We start from the raw sequence: 25,333 nt of genomic DNA, 5'->3' as shown, positions 1-25,333 counted from the left end.
CAAGAGGAAGTTGTCAGATTTTCCACCACAGGCACCAAAATATCATACACTGTTCTTGTAAGATCACCGCATTTTTCCGCCCTGGTTAGTTCTTCCCAGAACCTGGTGCTTTAAAACTGTTCATGTTGTTAAATCCTCCTGGCAAGCAATGCTCTGTCCTCACCACAGGCAGACAAAGAAACAGATGAAACTGAATAGAGAATTTCCAGGCAAAATTTTATATTCCCATGAAAGATCTTGGCATTTTGAACAGCAAGCAAATATCATTCAAGAGATGCAAATATTAACGATGGGCGGATGTGCCAGGTCCATTTCCACAGACCTCCTCCATTTCCCACCTCTGCATCCGTTGTGTACTGGTTCTGTATGCATTGTAATAGATTTTGGGGCATATTTAAAAAAATAATTGCATATTTTTGTGTGCATTTTTCAAATTGTATGCGTTTTCGTACACATCCACCCACTCAGTAAAAGTGATCATGAACCAGAAATCTTGATTGAAAACCATTAAGATTGTAGCCTGCAGGGGGGCAATATACAGTCACATGGAGCTCCCTGCATGTGGCCCCTGCTGCCACATGGCAGCAGCAAAGAAAATCGTCGGTTTACTGCTGATATTCAATGGGAAACTGCTACGGAGACTAAAAAGTGCCTAATTTGGCTTGTCTTCAAGCAAAATATAGCCCTGTTGAGTCTCTGTAGCAGTTTGCCTCTGACTTTTGATGGCAAACTGCTGATTTGGGTTTTTTGCCAGTGCTGTGCCCGAAGTTCCCCACTCGTGCTCTAGCCCCTTGCCTGGCTCTCATGAGGCTATACAGAAAGTGCTAGACTGTCACTTCCTTCCAGGGGGCGGCAGACATTGTGGTGGCAGCGGCAGTGAAGATTCTCTACAAGAGTCAGCACTTCAGTTTGACCCCCCAACTAACAAAGAAAAAGGGTCGGATTTCCTCCCCAGAGAATGAGGCCAAAAGGAAACTGTAGATCAACGCATCCGTATCAGCATCAAAAAATTCCACACGGCCCCCGTCACAGTCCAGGGACACCCGGATCTTCTTGGGCTCACGTGTCAAGGTCAAAAGGGTCTGCTCAGAGGAATTAAAAGTCCAAAAGTGGCAGAGTGAAACTGGTTCGTTCCGTCTCTTCCCCACAGCCCAGATTCCATCATTAGGATCAAGGCTGATATATCCATTACTCTTAATATATCCCATCCCACTGATAGACTCTTTTGCAACCCCTAGGGCCCATGTTGCATCTTCCTCCTCCACTTCCACTTCCACGTCCCACCAATATCTTCCTGAAGTGAATCTCTCATGGCCAAGCACACTCATCATAGTGTCGAATCTCCCTGGGTTGTCGGGCAGGGTTGTCTTCCGTCCTTGCCTTGTCATACTCTTCAGATCCTTACATGGAATGAGCAAGGGATGTGCCGTATCTTGGTCCAGAGTGACAGTCACTGCAAGGACAAGGAGAGAGAGCATATCTAAACCAGCCTAAAATCCTGCATTTAGAACTGGGCTTTCTGCTTCCATTTTAAATGTAGAATCACAACGGACTCCCTTGACACGTGCTTCCTTCCCCCTTTTTCCCCTTATCTGAGTCTTCACTATATTTCATTATGCAGCCGCTAGATGGTGCTGTGGTTTAGCTCCTCTTATTTTGACTTTTCCTCTTTTCACAAGGGAACTCAAGCGGAACTCAAGCACGATAATTTGATAGCTCATTATCTCCAATCTTCTAAAAAACGGAATAAGGGTCATTTAGTGTGGGAGATGCCCTGGAGGTTGACGACGTCATCTAAAGGACCCACAAACTTCCATGAGTAACCAATCTCAGTAGCAGGATTAAAGTTCCATGTGAAGAAGCCCAGAATGAGTGACGTGGCTGGATGGTGGATGCTGTCAGGAAAAGGTTCGGCCTCGGCACTGGTGTCACTTACTTTCTCCAGGCTTTACCTGACTTTTGCCAGGGGGTACTAAAAAGAACAGAAAAGGACCCTTCCTCTCAATTAGATGCAGGTTGAGGGCACAGAAATCAATGGCTGATGGAAGCTCTTAGGGAATAGTTATATGGCTATTTTTAAACACCTCACATTTACTAATTTGTTTAATAACATTTATAGATCACTTTTCATAATAAAATAGGGGTGACAGTAGCCTTCTTCTCTTCAGACATCCACGCCAATGAGAGGACCACTGACAACAGAGCCAGGAGTGGTAATATTCTCAGGTTGCAGAGGGGTGTGTGTGTGTGTGTGTGTGTGAGAGAGAGAGAGAGAGAGAGAAAGAGAGAGAGAGAGAGAGAGAGAGAGGGGTTTAAAGAAAGTGGCTTGTATAAGGTTTAGTTTGTGGTTGAGTTTTGAGCAGAACTGCAGCCTTCACAATTCACACTATTAGCTAGACTGGACAAGCTCTCGTCCATTTGTCACTCCCTGCCCCTGACATCATTTTCCCTACACTGGTCAGCCCACTTCCCAAATCTTGTATAAGACAGAAATTAACTGCCTCTTCCAGACAATGGGTAACCTGATGGAATACTTGATTGAAGGATCATCAGTGATAAAATTTATCTTTTCACTTGACTTCCTCATAGATAATTACCTTTGCTCAGTGTTCGTGACAGTGACTCTGTTATGTGGAAGAAAAGGTGACAGATGTAAAATCAAATCATAAGTTTAGCAAATTCATATTGGAACCCCCCACCCCCACCCCACGGTACTAAATACTTGATTAGTATTTTAACTAGGCAATTAGTAAAATGAATTAATAATTTGGGGGGATGATGGATGTGGTCTCCCAGGATTAGCAAAGGGATTCGTCCTTGGCTCGGTCTAGTGGTGCTGCTAGGCACTTTGCTAGGCAAGGTTTCAGGCCCAGGACCATAGGATACAAATCTGCATATAATTTGCATATTCTCATTTATATCTATATATGCAAATTTAGAAATAATTACTAGGATTTATTTAAATTTCACAGAAGGCCAAGGCAGCTAATTGATTTCTCATCCAAATAATCTCAGATAAATTCTTCAATTAATTTGTATCCACCCCAGATCATCCCAAATCAGAAGTTTCTTTTCATTTTCCCCTAAGCTTAAGCGCCATGCGGGGTGTGTGGATTTTGCAGCATGTGGGGAAGGGGAGATTAATCTTTCCCTCCGTAGCAGCAACCCTTGAAAAGGGTTCCTTGTATGGCTATTAAGCTAGGAAAAACCCTTCCCTTGGCACCAATGGATACTGAGGGTTCTGGGAAATGAATCTAGGGCACAAGGAAATAGATTCGGGGCCAGAGGCCATGGACCTGGGCTTAGCAATGCCCCTGATTCTATCTAAAGAACCATTGTCCTTTTAAAAATTCCATTCTCTTTCAGAGCCACAAAAATTACCTTTGTTCAGTGCTTGCTCCAGAGACTCTAGTTCCCTTTACGTGTTGTACATATGAAGGGAACTCCTCATGATCAAGAGGCAGTGAAGCTGTACTAATGGCCGCCCCCCTGAGGTCCCATGACTTCCCTTAGCCCAGCCTCCCATGTCCAAACATTAGACTCCCCCTGCCCCCCATCGTTGGTGGCTCAGAAGTAATGGAACAAACCAACATCATTTCAAACTTAAGGATCGCCTTTAATACCTGGATGAAAATCCTTTGCAGTCAATGACTGCCTGAAGTCTGGAACCCATGGACATGACCAAATGCTGAGTTTCCTCCCTGGAGATGCTTTGCCAGGCCTTTACTGCAGCTGCCCTCAGCTGCTGCTTGTTTGTGGGTCTTTCTGCCTTCAGTCTTGTCTTCAGTAAGTGAAAAGCATGCTCTATTGAACTGAGATCAGGTGACTGACTTGACCATTGAAGAACATCCCACTTCTTTGCCTTGAGAAACTCAGGGGGGGGGGGGTTGCTGTATGTTTTGGGTCATTATCCATCTGTAATATGAAGCGGCGTCCTATCAGTTTGGCAGCATTCAGCTGAATCTGAGCAGAAAGTATAGCCTTATACACTTCAGAATTCGTCCTGCTGCTTTTATTAGCAGTCAGGTCATCAATAAACACCAGTGACCCAGTTCCATTGGCAGTCATACATGCCCATGCCATAACACTGCCTCCACAATGTTTGACAGATGATGTGGTATGCTTTGGATCATGAGCTGTCCCTTTCCTTCTCCATACTTTTCCCATCATTCTGGTTCAAGTTCATCTTGCTTTCATCAGTCCAAAGAATCTTATTCCAGAACTGCGCAGGCTTTTTTACGTGTTTGTTGGCAAAGACTAATCTGGCCTGTCTGTTCCTGAGCATTACCAGTGGTTTGCACCTTGTTGTGAAGCCTCTGTATTTACATTCATAAAGCCATCTCTTGACTGTAGATGTTGACAATGACATGCCTACCTCCGCAAGAGCGTTCTTGACCTGGCTAGATGTTGTGAAAGGGTTCCTCTTCACCATGAGCAGCATTCTGCGGTCATCCACTTTAGTTGTCTTCCGTGGTCTGCTAGGCCTTTCGCTCTTGCTGAGCTTGCCAGTTAATTCCTTCTTTTTCATGATGTTCTAAACTGTTGTGTTGGCCACTCCCAATGTTTTTGCTATCTCTCGGATGGGTTTATTTTGTTTCCACAGCCTAATGATGGCCTCCTTCACTCGCATGGACACCTCTTTGGACCTCATGTTGGGAGTCCCAGTGAACAGCTACCAAATGCAAATGTAACACTCAGAACCACCTCCAGGCCTTTTATCTGCCTGATTGGTCATGGGGTACCCAGGAAACAGGCCACACCTGGCCATGCAGCTGCTTGTCAGCCATTTGTTCCATTACTTCTGAGCCACCAATGATGGGTGTGTGTGTATGCCACTGGCTGTCCTTCCTGAATGGCTAGTGCCCCACTTTTGTCAAACCCCTTGAATTACAGCTGCAAGTCCTGACTTCGCTCCCATCTGGGTGTGTTTCCTTTCAACTTCAATGTGGTGTTGTACAGAGGCCAACTGCCAAAACAGTTATCCTTGTTCCAATATTTCTGGCCCTGACTGTGCATAGATCTCTATGCCTGTAGGCTTCCACAGGAGCTGGAACTCTGCGAGAACCAGGTTCAGGTACCTGAGGAAGCCTACTCATGTACAATTCTATGTGCATAGCGTTACTCCGTCCTGATACCTATGCTTAACTTGGGGATTTCAGGAGGGGTGGGTGGGGAATGTGCAACCTCACTGACAGGGCCAGCAATTCACACCTGCTGACCCTTTATTCAATGTACAACGCTGTGCATGAAAGGGGCTTCTGTTACAAGGAGGAAAAGGTGACAAATTTACAAAGAGTATCATACATACAGGAACATGTCATTTCATGTAAAAACAACACCCCAGCCCATTCATTCCTCCCCCAGACCAGCATTTAAACTGAGCTCCTGTTCTTTGAATTAATGTTTCATGTTTACATCTGGATGCTGTGTTGGGGGTAAAGGGCAATGAGCAGACTGTTGATAATAATAGATAATGGGGAGGCAAAGTAGAAGGAGAATGTGAGAGCAGGAAAGGATGGGGGCAATTTGAGTTTTTTTGTAGTTGGGATTGAGATAAATGGGATGGCAGAGGTTATTTCATAGTCCAGGTGGCCAAGAAAACTGATATTGCCGCCACTCCAGTTTTTAATAGTCATCAGAGAAAATGACTCAGTCTAATCTAGTATCTTGCAGAAAAAGGTGAGACTGGATGGAGACTGAAATATTGATGAGACAGGATAGAATCGTAGTATCATAGGGTTGGAAGGGGCCTACAAGACCATTGAGTCCAACCCCCTGCTCAGTGCAGGAAGGCTGATTCCCAGGCGGTCTCCCATCCAAGTACTAAACAGGCTGACCCTGCTTAGCTTCCGAGATCTTTAATATGTTTATATACTGCCTTTTGATCCATGTACTGGAGGTTTCTAATGGAATAAAATTAAACACAAACATAGAACAACTGGCTAAAATATAAAATTGGGGTTGCAATCTTACGCATATTTAAACAGGAAAAAGTCCTACAACTTCCAGCATTCCCTGAGCTATGGGACTTTTCTTGTCAAAGTATGCATAGGATTGCACCCTAAAGCAAGTAAAAAATGGCAGATTAAACCAAACCGAAAATCACAGTGGTGAAACATAGTAACATTCACTCTCTTCCCTTCCCATGAAGAGATCTAGAGATCTCAAAAGCTTCCACATTTTGGTGACCTTTGAATTGGCTTAATAAAGGTATTACATTAACATGGCTTCCAGGGAACATCATTTCCTCTTTCACAAACTTCTGACTTTCACAGAAAGTGACATGGAAGCAGAACGTTCCCAGAAACCATGTTCTTTCCTTTTATGAATTGTCAAACAATACCTTTAAAATTTTCCATAATATTCTTTAGATCTGAACTTTTCTGTGAGCAACTTCTGAATTTGTCTTCCACATCTGGAGTAAGTTCCAGCAGCTCTTTCGTCTGCTCTTTCTCATACCTGGAAGGAAGATGGTTCAGTCTAAGGAATGGCTAAAGGAGATGCACCACCCCCACGACTCACAAGGTTGTTGTTGGAGGGAGTCATGTAGTCTGACCCTCAGGAAATCCAGAGCTAGAGCATTCCCAACAGATGACTGTTTAGCCTCTACTTGAAAACCTCCAGTGAGGGAGAACCCACCACTAGCCTTAGGTGATAGGTTCCATTGTTGCACTGCTCTTACCTTTAAGTCGTTTCTTCTAATGTTCATCCAAAATGTAGCCTCCTATAACCTAAGTCTATCAGAACTAGATCTGTCTGCTGGGGCAGAAGAGAGCAAGTCTTTACTTTCCTCTATGTGACAGCCTTATGGATATTTGAAGAGCGCTGTCATGTCCCCCTTCAGTCTTCTCTTCTCCAGGCTAAGCATACCAATTTCATTGAACCTTTCCTTATAGGTTTGTTTCCATACCCCTGTCCATAATCGTTGGCCTCCTCTGAATCCATTCCAGCTTGTGTACATCAGGGGTGGGCATTCTTTTCTGGGTGGAGGGCTGCATTCAATGATAAGTGACCTGTCAAGGGCCGCATGCCAAAAGGGAGCATGGCCGGAGCCCAGAGGGGGGCTTGCATTGTGACAATGACAGCAAGACCACAGAACTCTCTTAAGATTGGCAGCTACAGCATCTGCCAGAATATGTTCTGGTTTCCACACTCGGTCTCAGAGGGCATGAGCATAGAGGCCTCAGATTAGTTGACAGAGTGGCAGCAACAACAGCAGCGGCAGCTGCACTTTCTGTGGTATATCAACACTGGACGGGGGGGGGGGAATCGGTGCTTGGGCACTCATGGTGGCCCTCACAAAAATCCATTGAGGGCTGCTTGTAGCCTGTGAGCTGCAGGTTGCCCACGTGTGGTTTACATCCTTCTTAAAGGTAGCCTGAACTAGATGGAGTACTCCAGATGAGGTTGGACTAGTGCACCATAAAATGGAACAATGGAACAATCATGAGTTGGATACTATAGTTCTATTAATGCATTACATTGCTGAGTGCTGACTCATGTTCAGCTTGTTATCAATTGAAATCCTGAGATACTTATCACAGTATCCCCCTTCAGCGGCAGCAGCAAACAGACCCGACTTCACACAGGTGGGAATAGTCCTTATATTGATACAACAAAGGCTGTAAGTAAGCATATGCAGCTGTCAGAGTTGGACACATTGTGCCTGCCCTGTCCGAGTGAGTCCATGCCAATTGGCACCCCTAGGCATGGCCCCTGCCATGATGCACCTGTATAACCCCTTGAGGGGTGTGTGTCTGTTCACTCCATTCCCTGAAGGGGGGCTGCCCCACATCAGGGGAGAGGGAGCAGGCCAATAACTGTTTCTCAGACTACTAATCTCCCCTGGCTTCAAACTCTTTGGACTGCTGGTTAGCTATGTGCTGGTTAGGGGAGTCTACCCCTAGTAACTGAAGATTTTATTGCAGCCTTCAACAACATGGACAGATTGGGCATATTTAAATTAGGTAAATGAAATAATGTATTTTAAAAACAAAAGAACACCAAGGTATATACGATTAGGATGCCATTAGGATGCATGCCAACTTTCAGGTGTCTAGGTTTCATGGTCTTGGAGCTGTGGTAGTGACAGATGGACAGACACACATCCTCTTTTATTATTATGGATTATTATTATGTTTTGTCTAAATGCAGAACTGTGCATTAGTTTCCATTTTGTTAGTTTCAGCTCAGTTGTACATTTGATCAAGGTCATTCTTGATAGTTATCCCAGTCTTCTGAAGTCTTAGCCATCCCTCCCAGTTATGTGTCATTTGCAAATCTGATCAACATAACTTCCACCATTCATCTAAGGCTCTCTTCATACCTGAGTTTTTTAGCAGGATCGTTCTTCTTTAAGCACTGGTTTTCATGGGAGCTTTAGATGTGTCAGGGTGGATACTGAGCCCATAGAACCCCAGAGTAGTTCTGATTCTGAGGAGGACTAACCACCCATGGGAGAGGAGCTCGCTCATCTCTCACAGGCACAGTGGCAGGGAGAGATTCCTCCTGCCTGCATTCCTGAGAGAGATAGTGACCCTAGCAGTGAGAGAGCGGGGGATGGGATCTTGCTGGACGCTCGGCGGAGATGGAGGGAGCGGTGCCTGATGGAGGGCGCGGAGAGGCAGCGCTCTGCCCCGCTTGGCACTAAAACAACAGTCACGTCCCGAGGATCCCTGGTAAGAGGGAGGACCTCTCCATAGCCCATAAGTTCAGAGTTTTCCCGGTCTTCCCCTTCAAATGGGGACCAACTGCCTTACCCGGAGCTTAGGCTACTCTGCTAACTACCCCAGTGCGTTTCCTTGCTTAGTCACTGGTGATTAGCATCTGAAAGAGTCATTAAGTTGTAAAGGAATAAAGCCTTGGAAAGAATCCCTTTCATCTGTGTTGTGAGTTGGCTATTGGAGGGGACTTAAAGAGGCAGCTAGGGTGCTCCTGACAAGATGCTGCTGCTGCTGTCCTGCTGCTATCTCACAACTTCCACTACCTCTTTCTGTGTTATCTGAGAATGGGGAAAACCCAGCTGTGCTTGCAACTGAAAGTGCCATTTCTTCCCTGCTGTGTATTTTCCCTTTAGCGCTTTGTCCTGCTTTGTGTGGGCATGTGCCGGTGGTGTTGCTGGGCGGTGTTGAATATCATTGTCATGAAAACAAATTGGGAGGAAAGGAGGGGCAGGTCACTGACAGGGCTTCCAGTGACCATTTCTGCCTCTTTCCCAGTCCACTACAGGCTCCGAGATCCCCTTGGACACAGCAGTGCTTACTTTTGAGTAAACTCATTGGCTGTAAGGCTTTCCTTCCCTGGGAGTAAGTGCCATTGAAATCTGTGTGGCTTGCTTCTGAGTGCATAGGAGTGCATCTCCTTCAATGCATTTACTTGGAACTTCTCCCTCCCATTGACTTCACTGACTGCTTCTTCTCCCTTTTGTTCACCAGTTTGATGGGCTTCTTTCCTCCCAGGTGATGGGGAAGTCTCCCTTCTCGGCCACGCAGGAGAAAGGTTTGACAGTTAGGATTTCAATGAGTATTAAAAGTGCCCTTTCTTCTCCCCTGAATAAATTCATCATGCAGAGCTTGGAATGGTCATTTTTAATAGTTTCTTTTTTGGGTGTGGAGTTGTTTTAGATAAGGCAGTAATGCTGAGGTAGTTTTCCATAGTACTCCCTCCCACCTAGCCAGCCACTATCTCTCCTCCTCGCCCACCTTGCAGGGTTGTTGGGAAGCCAGAATAAGGGGAAAGTGCAACAACAGTGTGCGGGGGGGGTGGGGGGGAAGCAAGCCAGGTCTAATGAAGAAAGTGTCCCCGTGAAGCAGTCAGGGGCTGCTAGGGATGTCTTGGTGCATTGACTGTATACAAGTCCGTTTGTGGATTTCTTACTTCTGTAGTTGGGCATCCGGAAATCAATATACCCTTCAAACTCAGTAGTGCAAGCAATATACTGCATTTAATTCCATTATACACTGACATATTTAGCGGAGAAGGACTAGCAGTGCCAGCAGCCTCAGGGTAAGCCACCGAGAAGACTGTCTCCCTCGGAGGAAGGAGGGGATCAGCTCCCATAGCCTGTTATCCAGATCACTTCTGACTTCCTTCCTGCTGTGGAGGAATGGAGGAATGGGGCGGAGCCATCAATCATGTTACAGGAACCAATGATCAGGTGAGGGGAGGGGGCATGGAGCTAGTAACCCCCTTCTGATTGTTCAGTGCAGCTCAGCCCAGCTATGAAAAGATATATTGCGGAGGGACACGCTATGAGAGATGCCTGTATACAGGGCCAGTCTAAATCCCACAGGAATCAAAAGGAACAGTTTGTAGTGGAATAAAATGCCAGGTGTGAAGAGAGCCTAAATCCTTGATAAATTTTTTTGATGAGGATTGGATCACTGCACAGATCACTGCAGCACCACCTTTGAAACCTTTCAGTTTAATGAAAAGCCATTTATGTGCACTCTGAGTATGGTTTTCCAACCAGCTGTGAACCCACTTGATGGTATTACCATCTAGCCTGCATTTAACCAAAATATCACAAGGAACCTGGCCAGTCTTCAAAAAGTGAGGGAAGGATCCAGGAAACTACAGACTGGTCAGTCTAACTTTGATGCCAGGGAAAATACTAGAACAGATTTGCTGAAATCAAGATAAATTACATCCACAACATTCCCACAACCTACCAACCTGGTAACCTGATCAAGAAAGGGAGATAAGTTTAGTCCTGCAAGGTTTATTCTTGGCAAATCCATGATGACTTCTATTAATAACTGCATTGTTATCAAGTCGGTCACCCTAGTTTGCATATTTAAAAAGAAACAAAACCAAAACCATATGAATATGGCGCCAGAAGAAAGCAGGGGAAATAGAAAGGGGAGTGAAAAAGAGCCACATACCTGCTCAAGGTGCTTCTGGTATCCGGAAAGAAAGAATGAAAGGAATGGGTCTCAGCTACACAAGCAGGAAACAAACTGGGATGCATCTTGGTTTGGAGATTCACTTGCCTCTTCCTTGTCTGTGGAAAACCAATGATCAATCCTAGCTTTAGTGCCTTCTTTATTCCATAAAAAGTGTATTTGTTCTAAGACTCACCAGCAACAATTCTTGCGCTGGCCGCAGGCACTTCCTCTCCTTCTCAGTGATCAGCCCATTGAGTCGGGAAATCTCTTCAGAGAGTTTGTTGACATTTTCTTCCTGCCACTTCTCCATATTTTTCTCCAGATCACCCAGCTGGGCCAGCCAGAAGTGCTTTTGTTCCTCAAGAAACTTGTGCATTTGATCCAAAGCTGTTGTGATCTTTTGCTTCTCCTCTCCCAACTCTGCCTAAAGAAAAAAACAGACATTGGGAAAGGGGATGTGGGGTGGAACATGAGGATAATTTGACAGAAAGTTGCTAAAGGCCTGAGATTGCTACAATGAATAAATTGAGCACATAATGCTGCTTTATGTCTTGTGGGCACTAAAATGAGGCCAATTTCTAGAGGATTTTTACCCGCAATTCCTCTGAGAGGAACATGGTTTGACCTTCTTGCCTTTCCCAAAGATACATCACTGATGATGTAAATTAAAATAATGTATTTTAAATTGCATGGAGCATAAATAATAATTTGAGAGGACCAGTGGATCAAAATGCATCCACTAAATGTAAAGCGGAGTGCATGTGTGGCAACATATTTTTGACCAACTAGAATGTTATGTGAAGCCCAGTTTTGCTACTTAGGCCATAATCCTATGCAGGTTTATACAGAAAAAAGTCCTACAACTCCCAGCATTCCTCAGTCAGCATGGCTGGCTGGGGAATGCTCGGAGTTGTAGGAATTTTTTCTATCTAAACCTGCATAGGATTGCGCCCTAACTTGTGTGATAACATATTCACATAGGAGTCCCTCCTTCCCAGCTCCCATGTGAAGAAATGTGTGATTCAGGTGCTTCACAGGTGAGCTGGTACATGCATAGACCTGATTTACATAATTCTCTCTCCCCCACCCCCGGCAATTAGTTCATGTGTATAGTAAAGGGAAGGGACACTTCCTTTCTTCTCCCCCTTCTGGGGTGGATCACTGCCCAGGTATGTGCCTGAACTAGGATTTAGAGAATGGAGCCCTCTGTCTATCCTATGCCCTGCTGACAAGAGCCAAGCAGGGCAGGAGGAGGATGGAGCTGAAATCCCACCTTCTGTTCCTCCTTAAAAAACCTAATTACAGCGGCGGTGGTGGGCAGGGATGCTGATGGGGTTAGGATCCTGGCTTCTCTTCTCCACTCCACTCCCCTCCCTGCCCAGTCCCATTCTGCCCTCCGCAACCTCCTCTAAGGTCACCGAGGAGCAGCGGCTGTGCTGCTTTCCGCGGTGGCTGTGAGGGGGAGGGGCAACTCTGCGATTAGCAGGAACATTGACATAATTTGCCACCCCCTTCAGGCTTCCCTGTTCCTGCTGAGCTTAGGTGCAGCCCTCACAGTAGCAGGGCAGGGTTGGATTTTTCCAGGAGCAGTATATTGTTGTGAGCAGTGGAGGCTGGTGGCCCCAATTCCGGCGGGGGGGCTGTGAATGCATTTGGGTTTCAGCCAGAAATCTATCCCCAAAATAGGTTCAGCACCTCGAATAGCTCATTTAGAGTTCTGGCTGGTTCTGACTGGAACCCAGAGTGGATTTACAGCCCCACTGAAATTGGAGCCACCAGCCTCCACTGGTTGTGAGCCGTCTTGTGTGTTGTAATGCAAAGTATTTTGCGGTGGTTTGACCTTGAATAGACAATTATGACCCATTAGCTTAGAACTGGTTTGTGGACTTTGAGATAAAATACTTCCTGGTGCTGGCAAAAGGAACTCCAGGAAAACCTTGTGCTGGTCGTATTGCATTGGGAACATATTGTTTAGGGACATGTTGTGTCGCTCCTTTTCCCTTTCTTATGCAATCTCAGGACTCTCTAGCCAAAGTCCAATATAACCACCAGACTGCTAGTGCTATTCTATGACTGTCAGCTGATCTTAATAAACTGGGTATTATACTATGTACTGTTGCATTTGTATGTATTCACATACACAGATATGGATCAACAAGGTTATCTGCATTTTTGGACTCCCCTTGCGGGCATGGCTGTGGAGATTGTCATGATGAGCACCTTTACCACTACACCACTGCCACCAAATGCCAGCTGAGGGGGTTAAAATGAAGCAGAATTGCTCCATCTACTACAAACGCCCCTGGTAGATCTGCGGAAATCTCTGCAGGCATGAAGTCTACTTGGTCCAAGTCTTAATAGGAAATGGGGGGGGGGGGGGGCTGCAGACATTTAATTTAGGCTGTACCAGTGACTCCTGTTACCCAGATATTTTGTCACGGATGCCCTTATTGATGACTTGTGGCTGGCTGTGCGAACTGACTTCTAAACTGACAGAACTGGGCCAGTCTCTCTGGTCACTACAGTACGTAGACCAACCTGCACTCACACATAACAAATCTGTCAGCAGGTGACAAGTTTGTAGATGGGAACAGTAGACACTAAAGACCAATACTGAAGAAGGCCTTTATCGGTAGAGCACGTGTTTTACCTGCAAAAGTTCAATATCTGGCATCTCCAGGTAGGATTAGAAAAGTCTCAGGTCTGAAACCCTGGAGAGAGAGGCACTCCTTGACAGTACTGAGCTAGCTGGACCAATGGTCTGACTCAGTATAAGGCAGTTCCCTATGTTACTAAGACAATAATTTCAAACTGAGGTATCTGTTGGTTCACTGATTGAGGGCAGGAGGCCCAGCCCTCTCTCACCCCCAGTATGTGAACCTTAATAATAAACACCTACCAGATACTTCTCTTTCCTTTGCTCTTCAGCCAGTTTCTGACCCTCAAGATTGTCTCTCTTTTTCTCCAGAGATTGTAGCTCGGCCTGGATTTCATCCTGCAGAAATAGAGAAAGCTTTCTGCTCAGGAAATTTGGGTGCTCCGGAGGAAGTCAGCCAATCTGAGTCCATCAGGGATTTCCCAATGAAGCCACTCTATCGTGGCAGAGAAGGCTTTGCGGGGGTCGACGGTAGAGAATCAATAATGGTAGACACTGCCTTCCTTGAGAGACAATTTGTGAGAGAGGGATTTCCTGCTGCCTGGTTTCCCTCCCTCCGTCCCTCCCTCCTTCTCTCTTTTTCTGTTTTCCATTTTTCTCTCTTTCTGTCTCCCCCTCTAATTTAATTCTCTCTTTCCCTGTGCATGTTTTCTTTCTGTCTGTGTTTTTCTTCACTCTCTGTGTGTGTCCTGCTCCTTCCTTCCTCTCTATTCCCCCCGTGTGTGTGTTTTCTGTGTGTGAGTATGGATGCATGCACACACAAAAGAGAAAAGAGAGAGTTGTTGCTCCCAACATTTTTGACTGGCTACAGCCCCACAGCAACCATAAAAATGCCAAGTGTGCCCATGCACCCCAAAGGGTTGGGAACAAACAGGCCAGTCTCTAAGCAAAAGAATAAATGGACACAGAACTGGCAGAAGAGGTGGCAGTATTCAAAAACCAGTGGAGGAATGCTTCAGCCTCCCAGGACCTTCTCTCACATTCTTAATGTGGTCATTCATGAATAAAAGAGCTTCAAAGACAAATTGCAACACAAAAACAGCTGATCTACAATTCATTAAGAGCAAGGGTGCAGAACTTCTTCAGTCCAAGGGCAGAATTCCATTTTGGAGATGTGCTTGGGGGGGGCCGCTGGCCAGTGATGAGGGGCCAAAGGCAAAAGGGGCGGGACGGGGCCAGAATGCCAGCATATTTTAGCTGAAGCTCTTCATGCCAGTAACTGAGCCATAGAAGAGGCATTTCAATCTTTTAGAAGGGGGCGGGGGCAGGGGAACTGCACAAAAGTCAGTAAAGCACCAATTGGATTGGAACCTGCAGCGGGCTGGATTTGGTCCCTGGGCCTGAGGTTCAACACCTCTAATCAAGATGTTCAGCTCTATCTCCTGTGGCTTGACTAGGAACAAAGTGTTTTTTATTATTATTATTATACTACATGTGCTAATCAGCTCATTAATGCAAGAATGTCTGTTTTATCACCCAAAAACTGTTTTGTGAAAGGTCGGTCTTAATAAGGTAAATAATACTGTCTGTGCTTTCTGCATTTCAGGTACGTTTGACCTCACTCTTTACAATTCCTTACCACCATGTGTGTGTATATATCTACTTGTAACTCAACATAGCACTTCATACATCTGAGGGAGTGGACTACTCCAAAAATGCTTATGGCATAACAAATTTAATAGTTTTTAAGGGGCCACAAGAGCCTTCGTTGTCTCTTTCCCCAGAAATTAAGCACTGGGCATGTTAGGAGGAAAGGATTCTATTGCTAACAGTCTAAATGTTTCCTACCTGGTATTGCTTGACAGCCTCTTCCAGGAGAAGTACAGTATGTGATTTGTGTTCTGGGGATCTTTCACATCCTACACATACTAACTCTCCATCCTCACTGCAAAACAGGTTGAGTTCCTTCTTATGTTTCACACACAGATTCTCTTTTGTTGGTTTTAGTAGGAGAGGTTTGATCATTTCTATTATATTTCCCAGCTGCCAGTTAGGCCGAAAATTCCCTTTCTGGATCTGGACTCTACAGATAGGACATTCCAATTGCCCCAGTTCTTCCCATGTCTCACAGTAGTGGTTAATGCAAGCTCGACAGAAGTTGTGGCCACAGTCCAGGGTCACTGGGTCTGTCAGATACTCCTTGCAGATGGGGCACTTGGCTTCCTCTTCCACATCTAAAGTTGGTAGGACTGTGGCCATAGTGGGTGGAGTCTCTGAGGTTTTGTCATTAGTAGATACAGCTTGTGTGACCTGTAGGAACACAGCAAGATGAGAAGAAATGGGCTAGAGCAGTGTCTTTATGGAATAGTTATTTCACAGCCCTTCCATGTTTCTTAGGAATGTTTGTTCTAGTCCCCCCTGCCCCCGGAAATACATGGAAGCCTCCAGTCAGTGTATCCTCAAAGAGGTCCTAACACACACAGAGCCAATTTCATTGCTGCCATGGCTGGTACGGAAAATATGGCAGGAGTCAAGAACACAAAAGATGCTTAATTAACAGTGGCTACAGCTAGGCTTTCTTAACATGGAGCTTTTATCGTGCAATTGAGATGGCTCCTTCATGGAAGTTTGTGGGCTCTTTACATGACGTTGTGATCCTCCAAGGCGTCTCCTGCACTAAATGCCCTTTGTTCCATTTTTAAATAGATGGCAGATAATGAGCTATCATATTACCCCGTTGTGTGCCACTTGAGTTCCCTCCGTGAAAAGAGGAAAAGTGGCAAGAAGAAAGATAATGGAAGACTCAGATATGGGGAGGAGAGGGAAAGGGGAGGGGGGAAAGGAAGCAGGTGAAAAGGGGAGTCATTGTGATTCTGCGTTTAAAACAGAAGCAGAAAGCCCTGTTTTAAATGCAGGCTATTAGGCTAGTGTAGAGATGCTCCTAATGAAATGCAATAGGGGGAGATAGCAGAGGGGATCACAGGGTCATGCCGTGTAGCCTCACCCCCACTGTACATGCCGGCCACCCTCCCCCCTAACCGCATGTTTGGCAGCTGTGTGAAGGAGATGAATGTGCGCATCTAGATGACCGTGCGTGGAGCTCCTCCATACAAGGGGGATCCGGACTGGCCCAGGAACAATCCTCATGCAGAGGAGGTCTATGCACATACAATTGTACACACCTAGGGCCCCTGTATATGGACGCTTAGCACATGGCTGATGGAGCGGGGCACAAGCCCGCACATATTCTTTCATTACGTGGGGGGATTTGAGTGAACTGCCCTCTGCATTACAACACCAGAGATGGGAAGCATGCAGCAATAAGAAATACTTTTGAATCAGGAAGGTGGGGAGGGTAACATTATATGAAGTGGTGTAGCTTTGCTGTGTGGGACAGGCTACCATACACAAGATAAACCCTTGTTTGTTTGTTTATTTAAAATATTTTCAACCTGTTTTTCAGGGAACACTGGCCCCACAAAGTGTCTTACAATATTTTCTCACAATCATTTCCTTTTTAAAAAAAAAAACTCTTTTTATTTTATTTTTACAAATAAAATAAACACTACCAATAATATAATCAAAATCTTCAGTTTCCAAAATTATCGTATTCTAAAAAAAAAGAAAAGAGAGGATAGCAAAAGAAGGAAGAGAAAAAAAGAAAAAACATAATTATATTAAACTTCAATAAAGACAAAACAAATATCTGAACAGTCTTCTAGCACAGAAATAGAAGTAAACAATCCATTTCCATTAGCCTCACAATCATTTCCTTGTGAAGTTTGGATTGGCAGTAGCAGATCCTCCTTGCAGGGGCGGGGGACTGATTAAGATGGTCCGCCCCTGGAGACTTATGGCATCCGATGGATTCCTGAATGCTCTGGGGGATTTTCTGTTTGATAGGGCTGGCGATTCGGTCGAGGCTCTGGTCTCACTATGAAATGGTGAGATGGGAAGGGCCATCAAGCACCCACTCCGGTGCTGTGGAGCCCGTAATTCACCTTGGTTTACAGAAGATCTATGGGCAATGAAACAGGCTGGACAACGGCTAGAATGCAGGTGGCGTAGGTCTCGGAGCGAGTATGTTCAATGATTAGCAAAGACTCTTCATTGTGCCTATTATGCAGCAGTGAGGATGGCAAAAAAAATCTTACTATACATCTATTATTTCATCCTCGAAATGTTGCCCAGAAGAATTGTTCTGAGTGGTGAAGGGCCTGTTGGGATCTTGCTCAGGCTCAGAGAAACTGGGATTGGAACTCTCAGTCATCTGCTGTGATAAATTTGCTAGGCAATTCGAGGAGAAAGTCGCTCATATTCGCAGAGAACTTGACGCCACAGTTATTGCGGAGTCTGGGGAGGTGTCCAGTGTTCCGTCTGGTTGTGTTTCCTGGGATCAGTTTCAGTTGTTGCAGCCTGATGATGTGGACAAGACTTGAATCAGTCCAGCCCACATGTAAGCTTGACCCTTGCCCAGCTTGGCTTATATGATCTAGCAGGGGTGGATTGGCTGCGTGGGTTCAGGGAGTGGTAAATGCTTTGCTCTGACAGGGGGTGGTTCCTGCTGCCTTGAAAGAGGCTGTAGTGCACCCTCTCCTGAAGAGGCCCTCCCTGGACCCAGAGGTGTGTGAGAACTATAGCCCCATTGCCAATATCCCCATTTTGGGCAAGGTGCTTGAGCGTGTGGTGGCTGGGCAGCTTCAGACGTTCTTGGAGGAAACTGATTATCTGGACCCATTTCAGTCTGGTTTCAGGCCAGGGTATGGCACTGAAACAGCCTTGGTTGCTCTGACTGACGACCTACTCCGAGTGAAAGACGGTGAGTGCTATGCTGTTGATCTTCCTGGATCTCTCAGTGGCTTTTGGCACCATTGATCATGGTGTCTTACTGGATTGGTTCTGCAGGATGGGAGTTGGGGGCACTGTGCTACAGTGGTTCTGCTCCTACCTGCAGGGCTGATTCCAGAGAGTGGTATTGGGGGATTCCTGTTCTACCCCATGGCTATTAAGCTGTGGGATGCCACAGGGTTCTATTCTACCCCCATGCTGTTCAACATCTATATGAAGCCGTTGGGAGAGGTCATTAGGAGTTTGGGGGTGGGGTGTCACCAGTACGCTGATGATACTCAGCTCTATTTCTCCTTGTTGTCAGAGTCGGCTGAGGCAGTGAAGGTGCTGGACCAGTGCCTGGAGGCTATAACGGGCTGGATGAGGGCCAATAAACTGAAACTAAATCCTGACAAGACACAAGCTCTGTGGATTGGTGGTTCCCGAGTCCAGGAATTGGGTAAGCGACCTGGCCTGGACAGGGTTGCACTCCCCCTGAAGAGCAGGTGCGTAGCTTGGGAGTACTCCTAGATCCATCCCTGTCGCTGGAGACCCAGGTGGACTCTGTGGCCCAGAGTACTTGGGGCCAGCTTTGGCTGATGTGCCAGCTACGGCCTTTCCTCGACAGGGATAACCTAGCCACAGTAGTACATGCTCTGGTAACTTCCCAATTAGACTATTGCAATGCACTTTACATGGGGCTGCCCTTGAAGACAACTCAGAAGTTGCAGCTAGTGCAAAATGCAGCCTCTAGACTGCTGACCTGAACACCTCATAAAAACCACATTAACACCGGTTTTAAAGGAATTGCACTGGCTGCCAATATGCTTCCAGTCAGAATTCAAGGTTTGGGTGATGACATTTAAAGCACTAAGCATCTTGGGACCTTGATATTTGAGGGAGCGCCTCTCCCTCTATATGCCTGCCCGAGAACTGAGATCTGTTGGAGGGGCCCTCCTCTGTGTCCCACCAGTACGAGACATACACTATGGTGGGACGTGGGAGAGGGCCTTCTCTGCTGTGGCACCCTAGTTGTAGAATGCCCTCCCCTTGGAGTCCCAATTCGTGCAGACATTGGTCTCATTTTGGCGCCAAGTAAAAATGTGGCTTTTTACCAAAGTCTTTGAGGGCTAAATGCATTCCCTAGCACATTGTTTTAACTGTTTTATTGTTTTAGATTTTAACTGGTTTTAGCTTGTTCAATAGCTTAATATGTTTTAGGTGTTTAATTATTTATTGTTTTATATTGTTTACATTGATTTTATCTGTATGCCGCCTTGAGATCTTAATGATGTAGGGCGGGATAGAAATGTTTTAAATAAATAAATAATAAATAAATATTACAAAACATGAAAGTGCAATTGCAAGTAAACACACATACACAGAGAGAAACACAAACAGCAAGAGTTAATTATTTTCATGCACAAAATGAAGACTGGAATAAATGCATGTGTGTGTGGGGAGTGTTTTTTACAGCCAGCAGTGATAAGGCCATATGAATCTTGCTGGGGAGGGAATTCCAAAGGTATGGGGCCACCACTGGGAAAGCTTTGTCCCTTCTACTTGCAAGCCTAATGGCTCTTGGTGGTAGGCCAGAGAGTAGGGCCTGCAATGCTGGTCTTAAAACCTGGGCAGACTCATACAGGTAAAGGTGATCCTTCAGAAAATGTGGTCGCAAACCATTTAGGGATTTAAAGGCACCTTGAATTGGGCCCGGAACTAATAGGCAGCTATTGTAAATGATATACAATAAGAGTAATACGATTGAAAAAGTAGCTCTCATAAGTGTTCTAGGTGCCACGTTCTGTACTAGATACCATTTCCCAATCATCTTCAAGGGCAACCCCACATAAAGAACACGACGGTAATCTAACATGGATGTAACCAAAACATTTGTCACTGTGGCTACATCAGCTTTCTCTTGATAGGGCTGCAGCTGCCAAACCAGCCTAAACATATAGGAATGGATCTACACAGAACCCTCAGAAAAGAAGAAAACAAACCTAATTTCCCCTTACCCCACCAGGGTGGTGATTTCCTACCTTGTACTTGTAGGCAGTGTCCTCAACCTGAATCACATTATGTCCCTTGTGCTCCTCGCACATCCAGCAGAGACGGGTTTGATGCTCCTTGCAGAAGAACTTCAGGGGCTTCTGGTGCTTCTTGCACACTCCCTTCTCGTCTTCTGCTCCTTTCCTGCCAAGTTCCTTGGCTTTTTCTTCAACATTTGCTAGTTGCATGTCAGGCCTCAAGTTCCCCTGTTGGCTCATTTCTCCACACTGAGGGCAGGAGGTGCCTGTGCTTGCTTCACCCCAGTGTAGGGTGAGGCAGTCTCGGCAGAAACTACGTCCACAGTCTAGGATCACGGGATCTTTGGAATAATCCAGGCACATGAGACAAGTGGCTTCATTGCTGAGCTCCTCCGTGGGACCCTGAGTTGCCATGGTTTCCTTTCTGTGAAGCTTAATAAGAATCTTAGTTTTGTTTTCAATATAAGATACTAAGTATTCCTTTTGTGGAATGTCCACATAATGAAGGAGGATCCGTTAGCTAAGGAAGAATCCGCATTACAATGAAAACTGGAACAAACAGAAACCGTCTCTTTATACCTGCTACAACTTTGTCATTGAGAAGAGTAATTCTTGAATCCAGCTTCCCGGGCAGTCAGCTCTCTTTTTCCTTAGATCTGGGGGCAAGGGTTAGTGATAAGTGTGTGAGCTCCAAGATCCCCACCCACAATTTCCCCGTCAACATTTCCGTCCTGGCTCAGCCTAGAAAGTAACCTTAATACAGTACCTTTTCCAGAGACTCCAGAAATGTGGAAGAATGACAAATTCCACATAACTATACAACATGTAGAGCACTATACATAGATCAACATGTCATTTCATGATAAACCCCAACCCCAAAAGAGAAAACATCAGCCTTCCGCAACCCAGTGTGTTGGAGTACAACTCCCATCATCCCCAGCCAGCACAATTCTTTCTGGGTTACGATCAAGAAGGTTTTAGTGCTACTTTAAATGTTAGTTAGTTGCTTTGTAGTTTCCCTGTAGTTTTAATACTGTTGCAAGGGTCTTTGAGTGTATGGAAAGGCAAGGTGGCAGTGTTTTGAATTAAGAGATAAAATTATCAGTTGCTTTTGTTCATGCAGTTTCTGAGACAAGGTGAGGTGGCTGTTTCTGCTGATGGGTTTTGGGGTGCCATTAGAAGGAGAGTAGAATGGGAGGCTGAGTTTGATCCCACATGACCAAATCCACTGGGAAGTTTTCCTCTGCAATGAAGGGAAGCATGGCAGTGCCCCATTTTTATTTTGTATCATTGCTTTCAATGAGGCTTGCACAGGAGATGTGCCCTTTATGACAAAATACAGTATTATAAATACTGTGCCCTGTATTAATTAGCAAGAAGTTGCCATTTGGAATTTTCACCACAGATGCACGCACGCACGCATGCACGCACACCACCTCACTTTTCTGAGTGGAGAGAAGTTTCAGGGGTTTCAGCAGTCACCCAAGGCTTGCTGATTGGCCACTGTGGGAACAGAATGCTGGTCTAGATAGTCTGATCCAGCAGGACTCCTCTTACATTCTTATGACAAACCTACACATTCGTAACTTTATCCTTCTCTCTAGGACTAGTAAGAGAGACTGGAAAGAGCACAGGGGAAGAAGTGGAATGAATTTTCTGTGTGCCTGGGAATGGGCTGTGTTTTAGCTCAAAATTCAGCACGTCCCACCCAATAGAAACAGATCCTCTCCCCAGAAAATGAAGTTGAATGGAAAGTGAAAATTCGTTGGTTTGTATCAGCATTAGAACATTTGACATGGCCCTCTTCATAGTCCAGGGAAACCAGGATCTTCCTGGGCTTATATCAGCAGGTTAAAGGGGTTCCTTTAGGGCAGAGGTGCACAGCATTTTTGGCCCTGAGGGCTGCATCAGGTGTCTACTGGAGTGGCGGGTGCCGCAAGGTCACACACATGTACACATTCACATACAGCTAACTCACACTGTGTTGTCTTGTACACGTTCAGATATTTTAAAGCCTTCAGTTTAAGACAGTTAAGCTGTCTTCAGTTGTTGCTGCCTTCCCTTGGTGGTAATCTGTCAAATGCCAAGGTCCCCCAAGCCCCACTATTCATAAGAAGTTGCCAGCTGGATTTTCCACCACAGGTACAAAGAGATTGTAATGCACGCACCGCACCCCACTTTTCCAAGTGGAGAGAAATTTCAGGGGTTTCAATGCTTACCCAGGGATTAGTTTCCTTTGAAGGAGGAAAAAGGAGGCTTATTAGCATTTTGTAATCTTTACAAATATACAGAAGGAGCACAGGAGGAGCACAGCTTAACATGCCACAGTCCACTTCTCCCTCATCAAATTTCTAGGGGATCATCCAGCACTCTAAGATGGTTTTAGAGCCACTCAGCTCTCTGACCTTCAGTCTGATCTTGTCTACTGAAGACTAGAGGCTGCGTCTTTATTCTTTTATTTTTTACACATAGCTTCTTGAGTGATACCAGCTTTCTTCACACGGAGCTTTTATCCTGCAATTGAGATTGCTCCTTCATGGAAGTTTGTGGGCTCTTTACATGACGCCTTAACCTCCAAGACGTCTCCTGCACTAAATGCCCTTTGTTCCATTTTGAAATAGCTCTCACACAGATAATGAGCTATCAAATTACCCTGTTGTGTTCTGCTTGAGGCCCCCCCCCCCCCCCGGCCCGGTGAAAAGAGAAAAAGCAGCAAGAAGAGGAGCGAGATCAATGGAAGATAATGGAGGACTCAGATACAGGGAGAAGGAAGGGGAAAGGGAAGGGGGGAAAGGAAGCGGGTGAAAAAAGGAGTCGTTGTGATCCTGCATTTAAAACGGGAGCAGAAAGCCCCGTTTTAAATGCAGGATTTTAGGCTGGTGTAGAGATGCCCACAATCTCCAGCATCTCACAGAATTTGAGTGTTGGAAGGGACCCTCATAGCTCATTCAACCCAACCCCCAATCTCACAACAATATCAGAGGACAAACTTGTTCCTTCCCAGAAGGTGGTGTTTTAAAACTGTTCCGGCTATTAAACATTTCTGACAAACAATGCTCCATCCCCACAACAGGAACATGAAGAAACAGATGACTCTGAATTGAAAAGAGTTTCTAAAGAAAACTTCATTTTGAATACCAAGCAAATACCATTCCAGATATGCAAAGATCAACAGAAGAAATGCTTGCAAGAAGTAGCAAGGTTTGTATTCTGCACATGTATGACAAGATAATCTAAAACAATTGCTCTAATTTCAAAGATGATAATTTTTCACATCTGAATCCAGCTGGGCAGCCTGATCTCCTTGCTTGTCTAACCTGCATCTCACTCAGTCCCTGCTCCATGCCACCCAGTTGCTCTTGTTTTCTAACTGCCCTGCACTGTTTCTCTTACTCCACTTGCACACAGGTAGTTCCTGCCTCATGCAAGGGAGTATTTTAAGATCTGTGATCCTGACCCAGAAGTCTTGCTTGAATACCATTCAGACTGCACCCCTAGCCTGGTTCTCATAAAGTTGTACAAGAAGTGCTGAACTGTCACCTCCTTTCAAGCGGGGTGGGCGGGGTGGGAGAGCACTGCAGTTTGACTCCCTCCGAAACAAAGAAAAAGGGTCGGATTTCCTCCCCAGAGAATGTGGCTGAAGGGAAACTGTAGATCAAGTCATCTGCAGCAGCATCAAAAAAATCCACACAACGCTCTTCATAATCCAGGAACACCCGGATCTTCTTGGGCTCCCGTTTCAAGGCCAACAGAGTCCGCTCAGGGGAAGTAAAAGCCCAGAACTCAGACGCCCAGATTGTGTCTGTTGTTCTCTTCCCCAGATCCCCTCATTTGGATTAATGCTAATACATCCCTTCCTTTTGACAGACTCTTTTGCAATGCCTACAGCCCAGGTTGCCCATTTTGACTTCTCTTCTGCCCCCTCCACCTCCCAACAATGTCTTCCTGAAGTGAATCTCTCATAGCCCAGCACACAGTGCATAAAATCAAATCTCTCAGAATTGTCAGGCAGGTCCTGTTTTTTCACTCCCTTTCTCACGCTCTTCAGATCCGGAGCCAGAATGAGGTTGGGATGTGCCATGTTCGGATCCAGAGTCATTCACTGCAAAATGTGGAGAGAGAGAATGACAGAGGAGGCTGGATAGTGTCAGAGAGCTGGTTGCACATAATGACAACCCATCAGTTTAAAAACTGATAGGTTATTGTGGAAGAGTGAGCAAGAGAGAGCGGGTGCACTGTGTACAGCATGCCCGCCCCTTCTGCTTTTACTCAGCAACCCACGATCAGCTCAGCAACCCATGTTTTGCTCCTGCTGAGTGTGATGCTGCTGCTGAGTGTGATGCTCAGACTGCTGGTTTATTAGGTGCTAAACAACCAAGCAGTTAACCCATGGTTTAGTCCCTGAACTGCCCAGGGCTCCAGGTTTGGACATCATGTTCAACAGGAGCCAGTCTTGAGTTGCTTAGCTGATCCTGGGTTGTGGAGTAAAGCAGAAGAGGTGTTTGCATGTCCCTGACAATCCACTGGCTTTTAAACCAATGGGGTGTTGTTACATGCAAACAGCCCCAGAGAAAGGATCAGCACCAGATGTTAGAGAGAGAAAGAACTTCTGTACACCATGCTTTTATCCCACAGCTTTACCAGGGCTTCTGCTTCCGGATTCTTTGTGGAATCATGATCAGCTTCTTTTCGCATGCTTCCCCTTGCGGGGGGGGGGGGGTATTCTTTCTCTACAAGTTCTATATGTTTCATTAATCAGCCACCAGATAGCACTGTGGTATAGCACAATTGTGCACTTTACACATAGCAATATTGCATGACCTAGATTTAATACCACAGCTTTCTTCACACAGAGCTTTTATCCTGCGATTGAGTTTGCTCCTTCACGGAAGTTTGCAGGCTCTTTACGTGACACCATGAACCTCCAAGGCATCTCCTGCACTAAATGCCTTTTGTTCTGTTTTTAAATAGATCGCAGATAATGAGCTATCAAA

The 25,333-nt window shown here is 45.6% G+C and overlaps 2 protein-coding genes and 1 long non-coding RNA gene across 5 annotated transcripts in view; 1 reads left to right on the top strand and 2 right to left on the bottom strand.

Annotated features, from left to right (window-relative positions):
• On the bottom strand, positions 1–21,204 carry LOC146355429 (tripartite motif-containing protein 10-like). 2 transcript variants are annotated; one of them, XM_084830578.1, is made up of 8 exons: positions 20,352–21,204; positions 15,331–15,792; positions 13,786–13,881; positions 11,080–11,310; positions 10,884–11,002; positions 6,344–6,459; positions 2,598–2,624; positions 1–1,453 (listed from the first exon to the last, which is right to left on the bottom strand). In XM_084830578.1, the coding sequence occupies exons 1-8, from the start codon at positions 20,751–20,753 to the stop codon at positions 897–899; spliced, it is 2,010 nt and encodes a 669-aa protein (XP_084686704.1). In that variant the 5' UTR covers positions 20,754–21,204; the 3' UTR covers positions 1–896. The 2 variants fall into 2 exon arrangements, with proteins under 2 accessions (XP_084686704.1, XP_084686705.1); XM_084830579.1 differs by lacking the exon at positions 2,598–2,624.
• The window catches only part of LOC146355426 (uncharacterized), a 79,250-nt gene that overhangs the window by 1,300 nt on the left and 52,617 nt on the right, over positions 1–25,333 (top strand). The window contains exons 1-2 of one of the 2 annotated variants that reach the window (XR_014787181.1): positions 18,635–18,769; positions 23,413–23,540. This is a non-coding gene — a long non-coding RNA (uncharacterized LOC146355426). Of the gene's footprint in view, positions 1–18,634; positions 18,770–23,412; positions 23,541–25,333 lie in introns of those variants that run through there. The other variant, XR_014787180.1, reaches the window with a different exon arrangement.
• LOC146355428 (tripartite motif-containing protein 10-like) overlaps positions 21,200–25,333 on the bottom strand; it is a 32,398-nt gene continuing 28,264 nt past the window's right edge. Inside the window, exon 8 of the mRNA XM_084830619.1 lies at positions 21,200–24,441. Coding sequence (XP_084686745.1) covers positions 24,344–24,441 — 98 coding nt within the window. The 3' untranslated portion in view covers positions 21,200–24,343. The remainder of the gene's footprint in view (positions 24,442–25,333) is intronic.

This window comes from Heloderma suspectum, chromosome 2 (genome assembly GCF_057233095.1).
Source record: "Heloderma suspectum isolate Gila_16-S chromosome 2, 16-S_ref, whole genome shotgun sequence".
Classification (NCBI taxonomy): Eukaryota; Metazoa; Chordata; class Lepidosauria; order Squamata; family Helodermatidae; genus Heloderma; species Heloderma suspectum.
This window is presented reverse-complemented; position numbering and strand designations above follow the sequence as displayed.